This window comes from Papio anubis, chromosome 19 (assembly GCF_008728515.1).
Source record: "Papio anubis isolate 15944 chromosome 19, Panubis1.0, whole genome shotgun sequence".
Classification (NCBI taxonomy): domain Eukaryota; kingdom Metazoa; phylum Chordata; class Mammalia; order Primates; family Cercopithecidae; genus Papio; species Papio anubis.
The window spans coordinates 28,649,103-28,664,113 of NC_044994.1; the positions used below are offsets into that span (position 1 = coordinate 28,649,103).

Sequence of the window (15,011 nt, forward strand, 5' to 3'; positions counted from 1 at the left end):
AATAAAATTTAGACATAGAGTATCATGAAATGTTTAGTTTGTCTAAATGATTTTTCCTGTGGGCATCCATTTGTCATTTTTGGCTGTCATCATTATTAGCATTGACTGCCTTTGTCATCTTCGTTGTGTAAGATGTTTTGAGTCTCCTTCAGGTGTAGGCACTCTCTGAGGTTATCTAATCCACACAGCAGAAATCAGAAACATCTGGTGTCCTATTTCCAACTGGCACGGTAGCAATGGAATATCGTCCATCATCAGCCTAACACTGCATGCTACTTCTCTTGCATAAACCTTTTGGATGCCTCCAGTTCAGTGTTTCATGAATTGGCAGGAAACTAGATTCCTTGTGGTTCTATGACTCAGGGCTACCCCCCTCCCTGCCTCACCTGACTGCTGCTACTTGATGCCATTTTGTCAATTGGACAAAATCTTTCATCAATTCTACCCAAGGCCGAGGCCCTACCTGCTACACCTGCTGTGGGCAGCCTTTGCAAATCAGTAAGTTTTTCTGCCTTGCCATTTCTCAGTCTCTAAAAATTTCCCTTTTTCTCCTCATAGAAGTGACCTTTGTCTGCAGTGTGTCTTCTTGCATCATATTTGGAAACATTAATGAGGATTGAATCCTTCTAAAGTAGACAAAGTATAAACCTTAAGTAAAGATAGGCATAGAATAGCACTGGGAAAGGTGATAAAGAAGAGCATTATTTATAAGGCAAGAGGATAGCTTGAACCCAGGAGTTCAAGGCTACGGTGAGCTATGGTCTTGCCATAGCACTCCAGCCTGGGTAACAGAGCAAGACCCCAACTCCAAAAAAAAAAAAAAAAAGAGAAGGGGAGGTGGATATTACCTGATCAAAGATTATTTCCTAGGCAGCTATTAGGTGTCAAGAGCTGTGAAGGGACTGAAACATTACCCTAATTGTAAGCTAATATGCTGCCCTGCCACAATTCCGTGGATGCTGGCAGAAGACACAAAATTCCTGGGTCAGAGACAAAGGACTTCATTACTTCTAGTGATAGCAATAGCCAGAGTACCAACATTTGTGCCATTTCCCCAAGCCCCAGTTCCCGCAGGGTGATGTGAATAGGGCCCAGTAAAACCTGCAGGCACATTGTGGGGAAAGGAACCCTGAGCCTTGGGGACCTGAACTCTTTTATAATGGGCGGTAAACATGCCTTCCATTTGTCCCAGAGGGAGACATTGTCTTTATTACAGGGGGCAATAAACCAACTACATCTTTGCTCTAGAGAGACCCTATTTCTGTCTTCTAAGGCTCTTTGCTATGCGCACATCCTTAGAAAGATAGTGCAGAAAAAAGGCTATCAGTGCCTTTGCTTGCAAAACTGAAGAAACATGGGAGAGCTGTAGAGAATTGTTTCGTAATATTAGATTTTAATGGTTTTAAATCAACCTTTACTATGAAATTTGTATCCTAAAGTCTGTTTAGTGTAAACAAAAAATTCAAGTTTTGAACAGCAATTAGCTTGTTCTTATTTAACCAAAAAGTAAGTGCCTCAGGAGCTGCAAGACCCCATCTTGAGCAGGTGCTTGAGATGAACAAGTTTGCTGCATCTGGAGACACTCATAGAGAATCTGAGTTGTTGGCTGGGTGAGACATCAGCGCCTTTCATCCCAGGTGGGGGCCTTGGGTCAGTGCTTCCAGGTGCAGTCAGGAGGCTCCACGTATCAGGACAATGAGGATTCTTGAGCCACAGTGGTACTTTGAATTTCCAGACAATGACTGAGACCGATGAAATTAGCAAAGGAGAATAACTCTGGGGCTCCTTCTAGCATTCTTGTCCATCCTCAATTTCTTAATCACTACTCTGCCATCTCCACCACTCCCACTTTCCCTCCAGCAGCCCTGCTTTCCCCCATCCATCTTTGGAACACATTTGTTCAAAATGAGAACACCTGCAGTATAGCAAGACACACTCGCATTGATTTTCTGGTAGCTGAAATACACTTTTTCAGGAGAACCTCTGGGTTCAGTGACTATGTGGTGTATCTTGTCTGCCTCTGGACGTGATGTGCATCTTTGGAGCCTTCTGAAGTTGTGACTTCTGTGAGAAGGCTGCCTCTGCCAGATACATCAGGAAGTTCAAGTCACTTTTGGTTGACTTTCTAGATCCATCCCCCTCTGGATGCCTCTGTGTCCTCTAGATAACCTCCAGGCTAAACACGATAGTTGCCTTTTGTGCCGTGTACATTTCTCATTGTTTTCTCACCGTTTCCTCTCAGTCTTTTCTCATCGTTTGGTCGCAATCCTCCCATGGACTGCTCTTCTGCCTTTGTACTAAGTGGTGGGTTTTTCTGAAGTTCCTCCCCAGCTCCCCTCTCTTTTCATGCCACATCCTGTCACGGGGCTCTCGCATTCCACCTGTGATTTTTACCTACCTCCCATATGCTTTAAATGCCTGAGGTCTGTACCGCCAGCCTTGGCCTCCCTGAGCTCAGGGTGTGTGTATTGCGCTTCCCCAGCCATCTCCATTGAATGCCCCTCCGACTCTTCAGACCCACCAGGTGCCAGGCTGAGGGCTATTCAGATGGGAGGTGATGTCTGTCTCTCATCCAGAAACCCCCACCCCAAACCTGCTTGTATTTTCTAGGCCCCACCTGGGTAAGGCCATCTCTCTTGGCCCAATCATTGAAGCTGGAACATATATATAATTTTTTATTCCTCCTTCAACACTTACCTTACATCCAATCAATCCCCAAGTGTCTTTTGTGTTGTTTTCTCTCAAATCAGCCCTCTTTCTTTTCTCTTCATTGCCAGTGCCTTAGGCCTGGCCTCAACCATCTCTGATCTGGGCCATTTCAATCACTTCTGATGGGTCTCACTTCTTCCAGATTCTTCTCAGCAACCCAATTAAAAACAAAGATCTGTGTACCTTTTCTTAAAATTATCAGGTGGCTCTCCATTATCTACCACATAAATTCAGATCTTACATGACATTCAAGACCATTTGTTACTCACACCAACCACCACAGCCACCCCCCAACAAATGTTACGCTCCATCCACACCAAACCACAATCAGTACCTGAAAATGCCATGCTCTGTGCTTGGAGTGCACTCTTTCATTGGGTGCCCCCTGGACTGTTCATCAAGCTGAGGCACCTTCTCTTCTCTAAAGCCTTCCTTGGTTCCTCTCTTGTGTTTCCCCTGCATCTTGTGCACAGTTGGGATGCAGGGCTTACCTCACTGTCCATGCAATAATTTGTTCCTCCCAAGCATCTGTGTGCGCCTAGGGCAGGGCACGTGCCTGTGCCCACCTTTGTTATTCCCAGTGCTTGGAGCAGAACAGGCATTCAGTACATGGGTTATGAGTTGGCCAATAGTCAAGCATGACAAAAGAAAGCAGACACACGAGTCTGCAGAGACAGCTGTTTCCTGTACCCAGGAAGAAATTTATTACATGAGCCATGGGTGGAGGACACATCTTTGACTATGCAGGCCACTCCATAAGGACTGAATAAGTGATGTTGGTGTAATTAATAGAGAGGAAAGTTTTACAGAGAGTTGACATATCTGGGCCATTTCTTTCTGAGGATCTAACTTTAATAGAATAGTCACACTATATGTTATCAATATGAGAATAATTGAACCTGAAATTGTCTTCTTCTTTATCCTATATGATACTACAGTAGTGTTATATACATATTAAGCAAGTGAACTCTATCAGAAGCATAATCTGAGGGGCAAGAGAGTGGGAAGTGAAAATTCTAATTTAAATAGTGCTTTAAATCCTGTCTAATATTCATATCAAGTGTATGTCCCGGAGGGAGCATGACCACAAGGAACATGGATCTTTTCTTCTTTTCTTTGAACGATTCCTGATTCCAACATGCCCCTCGTAGTATGAACAATTTGGTGCTTTAGAGTTTACAGATTTGTATTTGGGGTAGTATGGCCCATGAATTCAATCCCAGCACTTAAGGAGTTCCACTGACACTAAATTAAAACCGTGATTGTCAAAACTATGGAGAAGTTATGGGATCTATAAGGTGGCACTGTCCAAAGGGACTTTTGAAGGTAATTTTGACTCTACGTGGTCAAAATTGTTCAGGTCAAACAGGTTCAGGCCTAAGCCATCTCTGAAGATGAAAACTATCCATCTTCAGAGGGGCTTAGGTCTGAAGCTCTTTGGAAAACCAAACTCTGAAACTTGAGGACAAAACATGGCTTAACTTTTAAGGCATAAAAATTAGGCTATTGAATCAGTATTTTGCAAGTGGTGAGTTGTTTCTTTTGTGAGGCTTGAGTAGAGGTTCTTTTGTGAAGCTGAGTTTGTGCCTATCCTCGTGCAACTATTCCTGTAGAGCAGTGATTCTCAACCAGGGGTGATTTTGCTCTTCTGGGGGACGTTTGGCAGTGTCTGGAGACATTTTCAGTTGCCACAATAGCAGAGGAGAAGTGGAGGGCTTGTGCTGAAGCCTCTAGTGAGTAGAAACCAGGGATTCTGCTAAACATCCTACAGCTCATGAGGCAGTCTCCCAGAAGAAGGAGTTATTCAACCTAGAACACCCAGGTAGCCAGGCTGAGAAACCTTGCTCTAGAGTGAATCCAAGTGAACAGCCTAGCAAGAACTGGTCTAACACCAAAGGCAAAGTCTAAAGGATTTTCAAAGTTGTAAGCTTTTTTCTCTTGGGACCTTTTTCAGATTTCTGTGATTAGAACACACGTCTGTAGTCAATCGTGTTAGCTATTAGCTCTGAGCTGGGGAGGTCCCTGGAATCTACACAGTTTGGAGCAACTATTATAGAACTGGCTGGCCCAGCCCTTGGTTTCATAAGACCTGCCAGAAAGCCAAGTCCTGGCAAAGTCATCAAGACACTACCACAGATTGAAATCAACTGAAGCCACCCAGAGATGTATCAAGTTCAAAACTCTACCATCAATTTATCTCTTCAAAGAAAAATTGCATGACCAGAAATTCTAATTGGACACTCTAAACTCAGCTGTGAGGGACATGGATGAAAGCAGAATTGAAACATTCCTGCCGTGTGTGTGTGTGTGTGTGTGTGTGTGTGTGTGCTGTGTGCGCGTGTTCAGGAATGATTAGATCTTTCTTCTTGATTGCTTAAGTCACCACCACACAGTATAACCCTGTGATTAACAGCCCAAGTTTTGTAGTCCAGCTTATCCAGGTTCAAATCCAAGCTCTGTTAGCATGAGCTCTGCTTAGCAGTGAGGTCCTGTTGGTCAGAGGATTGCTGAAGATATTCATTGAAGGGACTGTTTACAGAGGTATAGGGAGGTCATGAGACCATCAAAATGTGGTGATGCTTCACCCAGAGACTAGCAGTCGTGGGACACTGTTCCCACCTTCAGGCCTGAAGGAACTTGGTGAATGACTAGAACTTGGTAAGGGCTGTGGCCAGAGGAGAGAGAGCAAGGGACAGAAACAGTGGCCTGACAACCTCTGCCAGACTAGGGCCCTACGTGAAGGAAGCAGGGGTGTTAATATCCCAGCTTCCTTCTTCCTACCTTTGCTAGAACCTCCAGGGGCTGAGCCAGGGAGAGGGAGAGCAAATACAGGTGGTGTTCTCTGCGGGGGTCAGCATCCTCAGGCGCAGAGCAGAACAGAGCATGGATCAAACAGTCAGAGAGTAGCCAGCCTGCTGTGTAGCTCTGGGCAAGTTGCTTAACCTCTCTGAACACGTTTCCTTATTTCTCACATGGGGACATCAATCTTCACTTCATATTGTAGGTATGGGAACTAAAGATGATGTAATATGATTCCTAGCACAGCACCCGGGTATAGAAGGTGCTCAATATGTAGTGAGTTTGATTTTTACTGCACTAGGCAAGCAGGACCTGATGTCCAGTGAGGTTTTGGGGACCAGATGAGGAGTTGCTGTTGGGATTTGGGAGGGAGAAAGAAAACGAGATTGTGTGAGTGAGCGATGGTCTGCCCTGGCTGACTTTGCACAGGGACCAGCTGGCTGAAGTTCTCAGGCCGACTCGTTCCTCATTTCTCTCCCCGTTTTGTGATCTGCCTGAGGAAAGCATGGTCACATTCTCCATCTGATGGGGCAGCCTTTACATTCTCATACCTAAGACAAACACTTAACTTCTCCCCCATGCCGTGGGGTTCTCATGTTGACGGATTCCCATCCTGGTTTCCCAGCCTCTCTCACTCCAGTAATGTCTGTTTCTTTGGGGTGAAGAATTCTTTTTAGTGGCTGTGTTCTGGTTGTGGGTTCTTCCCTACAAGCTGATGACAGCCTAGTTCCCTGTTATGTCACTTTGAGGATACCCTGGACCCCTTCTTTTCTATTATTTCTTCCTCCTTGCAAAAAGTATCCATTACCTCATCCTTTTATGCAGTTTAGTGTTGATTTTTTTATTTGGCCCTTGTATTCCCCCTACCCCAACCTTCAAATCTAGCTGCAAGCCCTCAGAGCCAGGTCAGCACAGGCTCTGGCCAAACACATTTTTCTGGTCTTTGCTAAGTGCATCCTGGCGATGCTGAGATCCCATCGGTCTGCACTCTTGGGCTGTGATCCAGGAAGACAGATCCCGGTTTTGGATGCCTGTAATGTTACCAGGCATTCCTTGCTATGTCTTCCTTTTATTTCCAAACGCACGTCCACTGCTAGGAGAAGGATTGCCTGGGCACCTGACCCAAGTCCTTCCTGCAGTTCCCCTCCCGCCTTGCACAGCCCAGGAGATGCAGTCAGATCTTTGTGTCCCTCCTCCATCCAAGGTGGTTATGGAAAAGCGTGGCAAGCCCTGGCATCTCCTGACCTGCCAGGTTTGGGGTATCACTGTCACTCCTGAGCCTCCCTTGAAGATGCTGCTGCAGAGTTCTTAGAGGCATTACATGCTGGGGAAGGGACACTCTGCTCCTTCCCACCTGACCACCCTGGCACGGGCCTTCACTGTTCTCTCCTGGTCTCGGGTTTCTGAGGGCAATACCAGAGCCCTCCCCATAGAAAGGTCATGAGGGCTTTGGAAGGCAGTTCCTGTGAAGTGCTCAGTAACCATTCCTCAAAGGGAGCCAGCAGCCCTGCGGAACTCCCTGCCCTGCTCCTGTGTGAACAGAGTTCCTCCCCCAGCTGATGTCTGGGATGGAAAAACCTCCTGCTGTTCAATCTCAATCCCTTTCCCATGTGTTCTTCCAGTGGTGCTGTGTTTTTATTTTCTTTCTCTCTTGAGCTCCACTGATTGCCATTCCCCTCTTCCTCCTCTGTCTCTCTCTCTAAGGGTTTGCTTCGTGGACTCTTGATTCCACACTGACTAGGGGCCTCACCCCACAGCTCGCAGGCACACCCAAGCTGTTTCCAGCAGGAAGCCTCGCTTGCCTGTGATGCAGGTGGAGACAGGGCTCACCTCAGACTAAATGAAACGCAGAACAACTATCACTGCCCTTAGGGTAAAGTCCTAGATCCCTCCATCAATACCCAGGGCTGGTTGCCCTGGCCCCTGACAACCACCCAAACCTCCTCTCACTCCTCCTGCCAGGCCACACAGCTTTCGTTCCCTCTGGCACGCAGTGGGCTCCGGGTCCCTGCATGTGCACTTCCCTCTGCCTAGGACACTCTCAGTGTTTCCCCTCTTTTAATTCATTTTTATCCCTTGAGACTCTACTTAAACGTTATTTTGCCGCAGAGACTTATGTCCTAGGCCTTGCCAAAGACCCTTGCCATGCGTTCCCAGGGCACCGTGCATTGTATGTTACACATCCATCACTCTTACAAACGTATTTTTGTTATTGTGTCTGCTGATAGTTGAGAGGTGGGGGTTTCCCTGTGCCCACTGGTGGCAGAGCTCGCTCACTTTTGCCCCATGGATGTCGCGGCAGGTTGTTCAGGATCTCTAATCTGCTTCTCTCTAGCCTCTGTGACAGAGCTGGGTCAGTCTCATGGGTCGCTGTGTCTGTCTCTCACCACCAACACCACACTGTCGGGCCAGAGAAAGGCTCGTTAAATTCTGGGACTGGTAACAGTGAGAAGTTGTAAACATTCCTAGAAGGGAAACAAGCACCTTTCCTCCCTAGTTGTTGCCAAAGGTCGTAGCTCCCTTTAGGACTTTTCCTACAGGATTATATGGCTTCTCCTGTTTCCTGGGGACTTGGTGGGTATAACTGAGACTTTTTCCTGCATCCACCCAGAGGGCAGCAGACCTGGCTTAGAGACACTGACTCAGAAGGAACTGGGTGTGTGTGTGTGTGCGCGCGCGCGCGTGTGTGTGTGCACGCGCACGGAAGGAAGTATGAGTGAGGGAAATCCTGCTGAAAGATCATGGGAAAGGGGAGGAGAAATGTTCCGGAGTTCAGTGTGGAGTCTCAGGGCTGTCCTGGGTGCTTTCTGAATATCAACAAGAATGCTGTGAGCAGACGCTGGCCCCAGGACCACGCTGGGGCCCTCCAGCAGGAGACGAAGGCAGGGTCTTGGCCCTCAGGCAACTTTCCTGTGTTTGATTAAGACAGCTGGAGAAGGGCTCTGCCATGGACCCTGGCAGTTTCGCTTGACTTGAATGTGTGTGACAGTTATTTAATTTGTTCATCATTAGGACGGCCTCAGATTTGCGATCAGACCTTGTAGACACTGAGTCATGTATTCTGGGCAGGAGATGACTTTGCTAATTACTACCTCCCCAGCAGTCATGAAAAAAAGAAACCACCCCAGTGGTTGAAATCACAGATTGAAATATGTGATTCCAAGAAGTTAGGCCCTAGTGTATTGGAATGAAATTGTGCTGCTCCCCCTCAAGAGTGTGGCTTTTCCAGATCTTGCGTGTCTGTTAGCTCACCTGCTCAGGGCCAGAGCCGCTGCTTGGGTAGGGTCCTGCATGTTCAGTGGAATGGAACACGGCAGGGCACACACACAGGCTGAAGTCAAACAGCCGTCAATCACAGAGCCTCCCTACTTGGCCCAGACCCCTGGGGCTGGTGAGTAGACACAGGCTTATGGCAGCCAACTGACCCCACGTCCCTGTCTGTGATGAAGCCACCAGGAGGGGCCCTTGCTGGTTTTCACCATATGCTTACCAATTAAAACTTCAGTCCATGCCACATGCTGGGCTGTTGGAAACACATTTTTATTTTGATGTGGCTATTTTGAAGTCCATGTGTGCAAAAACATGTGCTTTCTGTCAACCAAATGATGACGCTGCCACCTCTGAGGCCGTGCTCCTGCCATGCTTGTAAAACTAATGGGGTTTTGTATCTCTCCTAAATACTCTATTATCAGATGAAAAAGAAATTACCATAAAAATTCCTTCAGTACCAAAGGGAATGTTTCTAAAAGGGCTGTTCACTCCATCCCATGACCCAGCACAGTTTTTACTTTTAAGGAAGCGTGTATGACGCTCTCATTCTCAGGCACGCAGCCTCACAGCTGTGTGCCCACTGGTTTCCTTCTGTGACTGCCACCCATGCTTCTCTGTCTGGACACTGTGCCCTCAGATCTCCAGTTCCTAAAGCCTTCCCCTCTTGGGATGCCCAGGAGGGACAGCCCCTCAGCTGCGGTCTTTGCCGCCCCTCCCCGTGTTCTCCAGCCTTCCCAGGAAGCAGGTTCCTGCCCCAGGCCAGAGTTCCCAGTAGAAGATGCACAACTACAACCTGTAATCAGAGGAGAGGAATTTGCTCCTCCACCCCCAAATTCCTACCTGGCACTCAGGGACATTCCCACAGAGGAGTGGGATTTGGAAGTTGCCCAGGAACATAAGGAAAGGTGGTATTTCATCCTCTCCACTGCATCTTCCCTGCCCAGCTAACTCCCTGACTCATCCTCAGAGGATGGCAACCTGAGAGCAGATGAAGGATTGGGGGTGATGGCCCTGTGGGTCCTGAAGAATGAGTTGCTGGGAAGCTGGGGTTAGCTGGACCCCATGCCTCGTAAGGTCTGACTGTCCCTCCCCCTTAGTAATGCCCGTGCCCAGCCTGCTGAGGGGCTGGTTCTGTGTGCCCCATGGCCAGCCGTGCCCATTACCTGGTGTGGCAGGATGCCTCCACAGAGAGCTGCCCTGATCTGCATGTTCTCATGGAGTCTGGGCAGGTCCCTCTCATCCCCTGCCATGTGCAGACCCTGCCAGAATTTCTGTGGTGCTTTGAGCAGTGTGTACCTAGGGTTCAAGCACACGCCCTTAGAGTGCGTTGCCAGGGTTCCAGAGGAGCGGCTTTGCTCAGCCTGAGGGCAGTTCCTTTAAGAGTGAGCCGCCCTCCTCCAGCCTTCATGTGTGGCAGTTGGCTCAGAATTTTGTGTATTCTCAATCATTTTGCTACATATCCACAGCTCATAGCTGAGAGCTTTGCTCAGCAAAAAAAAAAAAAAAAAAAAAAAAAAAAAAAAAAATGCATAAGCCAGATTGTGCCATTTCCCTGTTCCCTAGAGTGTCACGTGAGTGAGAACATGATCATCTTACCTCAGTGATAGCATCAGGTCTCCAGCCTTGATAGGTTTACAAATAGACTGTGACCATGAGTGATTCTTCCAAACTGCTTTCAAAATCAAACTAACTTCACATTATGAGCAAACATAACCCAAGAGAAGGGTGATGAACCTCACTGGTTCAGCCAACTGATTTCAGAACACGTTAGCTGATTTTCGTCAGCTTGATCCACCATGGAGTTTGTTTCTCTTTCCCTAAACAGGCAATAGGGTTATATATTAGTTTCGTATTGCTGTGTAACAAGTTTCCACAGACATAGCGATTGGAAATAACACTCGTTTATTATCTCACAGTTTCCATCTGTCAGAAGTTTAGCACAGCTCAACTGAGCTCTTGACCTTGGCTGTCCACTGCCACAAGGCTGAAATTAAGGCGGCAGCTGGCTGAGCTCTTACTAGGAGACTCTGGGAACAGTCCACCTCCAGCCTCGCTGAGGGTGATAGCAACATCCAGGTCCTTGTGCCCGCAGAACTGAGGTCCCTGTTCTGGTAGGCTGCTGACCAGAGGTGGTTCTCAGCTTCTAGAGGCCACCTGCATTCCCTGTCAGTCAAGCAGTAGTGATGTGGCAGATCCTTCTCCTGCTTCGAACCTCTGACTTCCTTTTCTGCTGCCATTTGGAAAACTGTCTGCCTTTAAAAGGCTTTCCTGATTGGATCCAACTCATCTAGTTACTCTCCATATCGTAAGGTCACTGACTGGGACTTTCCTGTCATCTGCACAATCCCTTCACAGCATTGCCTCCGTGAGTGTTTGAATAGCCAGGGGATAGGTCTCTTAGGGGCTGTCTTTGGACATCTGCCCACAACAGAGAAATCAACCTCACGTCCATTCTCACCTCACATCACCCTTCCAAGAAACCTGTTGTCAATATAATCTCCATTGTTGTCTCCACCAGCAAGTGCCGGGGATCCTGAGCCCGAATCAGAGGCAGAACCGGAACCAGAGGCAGGGGCAGGGCAGGTTGCTGATGAAGCTGACCAGGACATAGCCTCTGCCCACGAGGGTGCAGAGACCGAAGTGGAGCGGGCACTAGAGCAAGAGCCGGAAGAAAGAGCCTCCCTCAGTGAAAAAGAGAGACAGAACGAGGGGGTGAACGAGAGGGACAACTGCTCTGCCTCCAGCGTCTCGTCCTCCAGCAGCACATTGGAGAGGGAGGAGAAGGAGGACAAGCTCTCCGGGGACAGGACAACCGGTAAATGAAGCCCCTTGTTTCAGTTGGCATGTGCCAGGGAGGCCTGGGGTGCAGGGGCTGGTTCGCTAAGAGCCTGTCCACAGGCTGGTCTCTGAGGTGACCTGGGTCAACCTACTCATGCAGCTGTGTCACCCAGTGTCTGGGGACGAGGAGTGTGGCCATGCTGGCAGCCAGCCAGCAGCTTTCTGCCCTGTAGAAAGATGGCCCCCAAACCCTCTGCCACACCATCACATTCATTACCTCCACACCTGAGGAAAAGGGCCCCGATAAGGAGGGCCTTTCCTGAGGAATAAGCCCCAGAAGAGAAACCTCTCACATCCCCCTGACTGTTCCATTGTGAATAATAGTAAGGTTGATAATAGATAAGGCCTTTTCCATTTTTGATAGAAGTTTAGAAACTGTCACATTGTCATCTATTCCTTTAAAAATGTGTTTACTGAAGAGTGTTAATCATTTTGACTGGACATTTCAGACTGGAAAAGATTTGTTTAAATGGATTGAATGAGTGTTTCCAAAAAATTGTGGTACGCAGTGTACTGAGGTCGATTTGATGTACTGGAATATAGATCATTTGTTTTCTACATTATACTCATAACCATTCTTTTCTTTGTATAAAGAACAAGCTTTTCCTTATGGAAGTGTATCTTTTCGGTGTTACACTTAATACTCATTCAGTTCTCCTGTGAATGGTAACTTTAGAATTAGGGACCAAATGGAATATTAGATTATAGGTTTGGTTTAGCCTGAAAGAACCTCACCAAGGACTTGAGGAGGGTGCCAGAGAGGGTTATGGGAATTATAAATACTTCATATGATCTGTGATACCACAGGGTTACTTTTCCTACCCACGACTTACGTGCTATCACGGTGGTAGAATGCCTCCTTTTCAACAAACAGTCCTAACCAGTGGAGTCAGGTCTAATGGACCAGCCTTCGTTAAGCTGCATATGAGTGGTACCCACTCAAGTCAATGTCTTAGGCCCAAAGGACAATATGATGCCTCTACCAAGGACTGCCAGCCAGTGCCATGACCCATGAATGGCTTATTAATTCCCAGATGAAAAATACATTGTCTCAGAAGCATGGATGAATGAATGAATGAAACCAGAATGTCTTCCAATAGACCTGTCAATCAATGGCATAGTCTAAAATAGTTACTATTTGGATTTTTCCCAGTTAGAATATACTACTAGATTTTATACTTTATATTGCTGGTCACTATGATGCAGTAAAAAAGAGAAGATAAAAGACTTTATTAGTTTACATATTAGGAATTATTGCATTGAAAATCCAGTGTCTTCATTTGGTTGAATATGTATGTGTCAAAAGGTATTATATATACTGATATTTACTTAGTTTCTTTCAAAGTCAGATTGCAGTTAGTCCCCCAAACTCTACTTCTTAATCATATTTCTGTAATTATTGTGGCAATACTGGATGTAGGTTGAGTCTCACTGGTCAGATTGGTCTTAAATCATGTTTTATTTATTAGGAATAGCTTTAAGAATTATTCATCATAACTGGGTTTAGCAGGCCTAAAATATATCAAGAAATTGGATTAGTAAAAATATACCAGGCGACAGAGCTTTCTTGGGTCAGATTGTCCAGTATTCTTCCAAATAAGGACAATTTTCCAAAAATGGAAAGTGTTCCCAGTGAAGAACCATTGACTTTCTACCAAAAGTGGGCAGTGTCCAAGTGTTTAGAAGCAGGAATTAGGGCTTTGCAATGATTTTTCTGCTTTGCTCCAGTGCTGTTAAGAGATTTGGTCATGTTTATTTACTGTAGCTTATTGGATCCTAAAAAATCTCACTGTTCACAGGCATCATCAGCCACTGTGGAGTCAGGGCAGCTATGTCATTATAGCTCTTGCTTTTCCGAGTGCCGTCAAATCACAGAGCAACCTTAGAGATAATTAAAATGATTCCCAAACGTATTTCTAATGACTACGTCAAAAATGAATTTGTAGGACTTAAAAAAGTCTCATTCCAGTTATGTGGTTCAATTTTTCTTTGTTTCATGTGTTCTACTCTAGGGCGTGCATGTGAGAAGCTTTATCATAGCATGAATTATGCTTTTTTATAATTACTTGTATAATTATCCTTTGTCTCCACTTGAATGTCAGCTTTGTGAGGATGGGGATGTCTGTCTATTCATTGTGAGTCCTCACTTCCTAGCAGGGTCTCACAAAACAATCGATGAATAAATGAAGAGGAGTCTGGCTAAGATGGGGAAGCTTCATTGCTCCTGGGTTCTCCCCTCTTACAACCAACATAGCAACACTCTGAGAATACCAGAACAATCCATCAGAGGAGGACTGTGAAATGTGGAAAGAAGAATGCAGACAGCCTAGGAAGCTCTGGACTTAAATTACATGACAGTGAAGTTCCAAGTAAAGCTTATTTCCCTAGCCAAAGGACTGGGAAAAGGATTGCCTAACAGAACAGAACACAGGCTTTTTACTTATTAATACTTGTACCCTAGACAGGCACTAATGAAAAACCTGACCCAGAGTCAATGGAGACTGATAGGGAGCTGAACCTCCGGCTTCATTTGGAGGCGATAAGGCAATGTGAGTCAGTGATTTAATTTCCCTGGGAAGGTGCCAGTGGGGCCAAGGGAGGGGGCACTGACCTTCTACCCTCCTCATCTGCAATGAGCCTGTGTGAGTCAGCACTCTTGCTGGGGTGGTGACAGCAGGATCCAGCAGGGAGCTGAACATCTCCCTCCACCAGCATCTGTATGCTATACCTAAAAAGGCTGACTACCTACTAATAGATTAGATAGGATCCAAAGTCTAATAATGCACAAAATGTCCAAGACATAATGGAAAAATCATTCATCATTTCAAGAGCTAAGGCAATCACATCTTGAATGGGAAAATGCAATAAACAAATGCCAACACTGAGATGAGCCAGACATTGGAATTATGCGACGGAGATTTTGAAGCAGCCATCATGATACTGCTTCAGTGAGCAGTTACAAACACTTAGGGAATACATAAAAAATAAAATATCTCAGCAAAGAAATAAAAGATATTAAAAAGAACCAAGGGGCAATTGTAGGACCTGAAAAACACAGTAACCAAAATAAAATACTTACTGGATAGTCTTAATAGTAGATTAGAGACAACAAAAGAAATGATTAGTCAACTCAAAAACAAATCAATGGAAATTATGAACTCTGAATGGCAGAAAAAAACAGACTGAAAAACATGAACAGAGCCTCAGGGACCTGTGAGACAATAAGACTTGATCTAACACCAATTCATTGGAAGCTGTAGAGGAGAAAGAGTGTAATGCTGAAAAATTATTTGAAGAAATAATGGCCCAAAACTTCTCAAATTTGTCAGGAAGCTGAGCAAACTCCAAACAAGACAAATTTAAAGACATTTACACCAAGACAAATGATAGTCAAA

General features: G+C 46.0%; 1 protein-coding gene across 9 annotated transcripts in view; it reads left to right on the forward strand.

Annotated features, from left to right (window-relative positions):
* The window catches only part of FHOD3 (formin homology 2 domain containing 3), a 486,695-nt gene that overhangs the window by 406,733 nt on the left and 64,951 nt on the right, over nucleotides 1-15,011 (forward strand). For all 9 annotated transcript variants that reach the window (XM_009192610.3, XM_009192611.3, XM_009192612.3 and 6 more), the window contains one exon: nucleotides 11,297-11,593. In XM_009192610.3, the coding sequence (XP_009190874.1) occupies nucleotides 11,297-11,593 (297 nt within the window). The remainder of the gene's footprint in view (nucleotides 1-11,296; nucleotides 11,594-15,011) is intronic.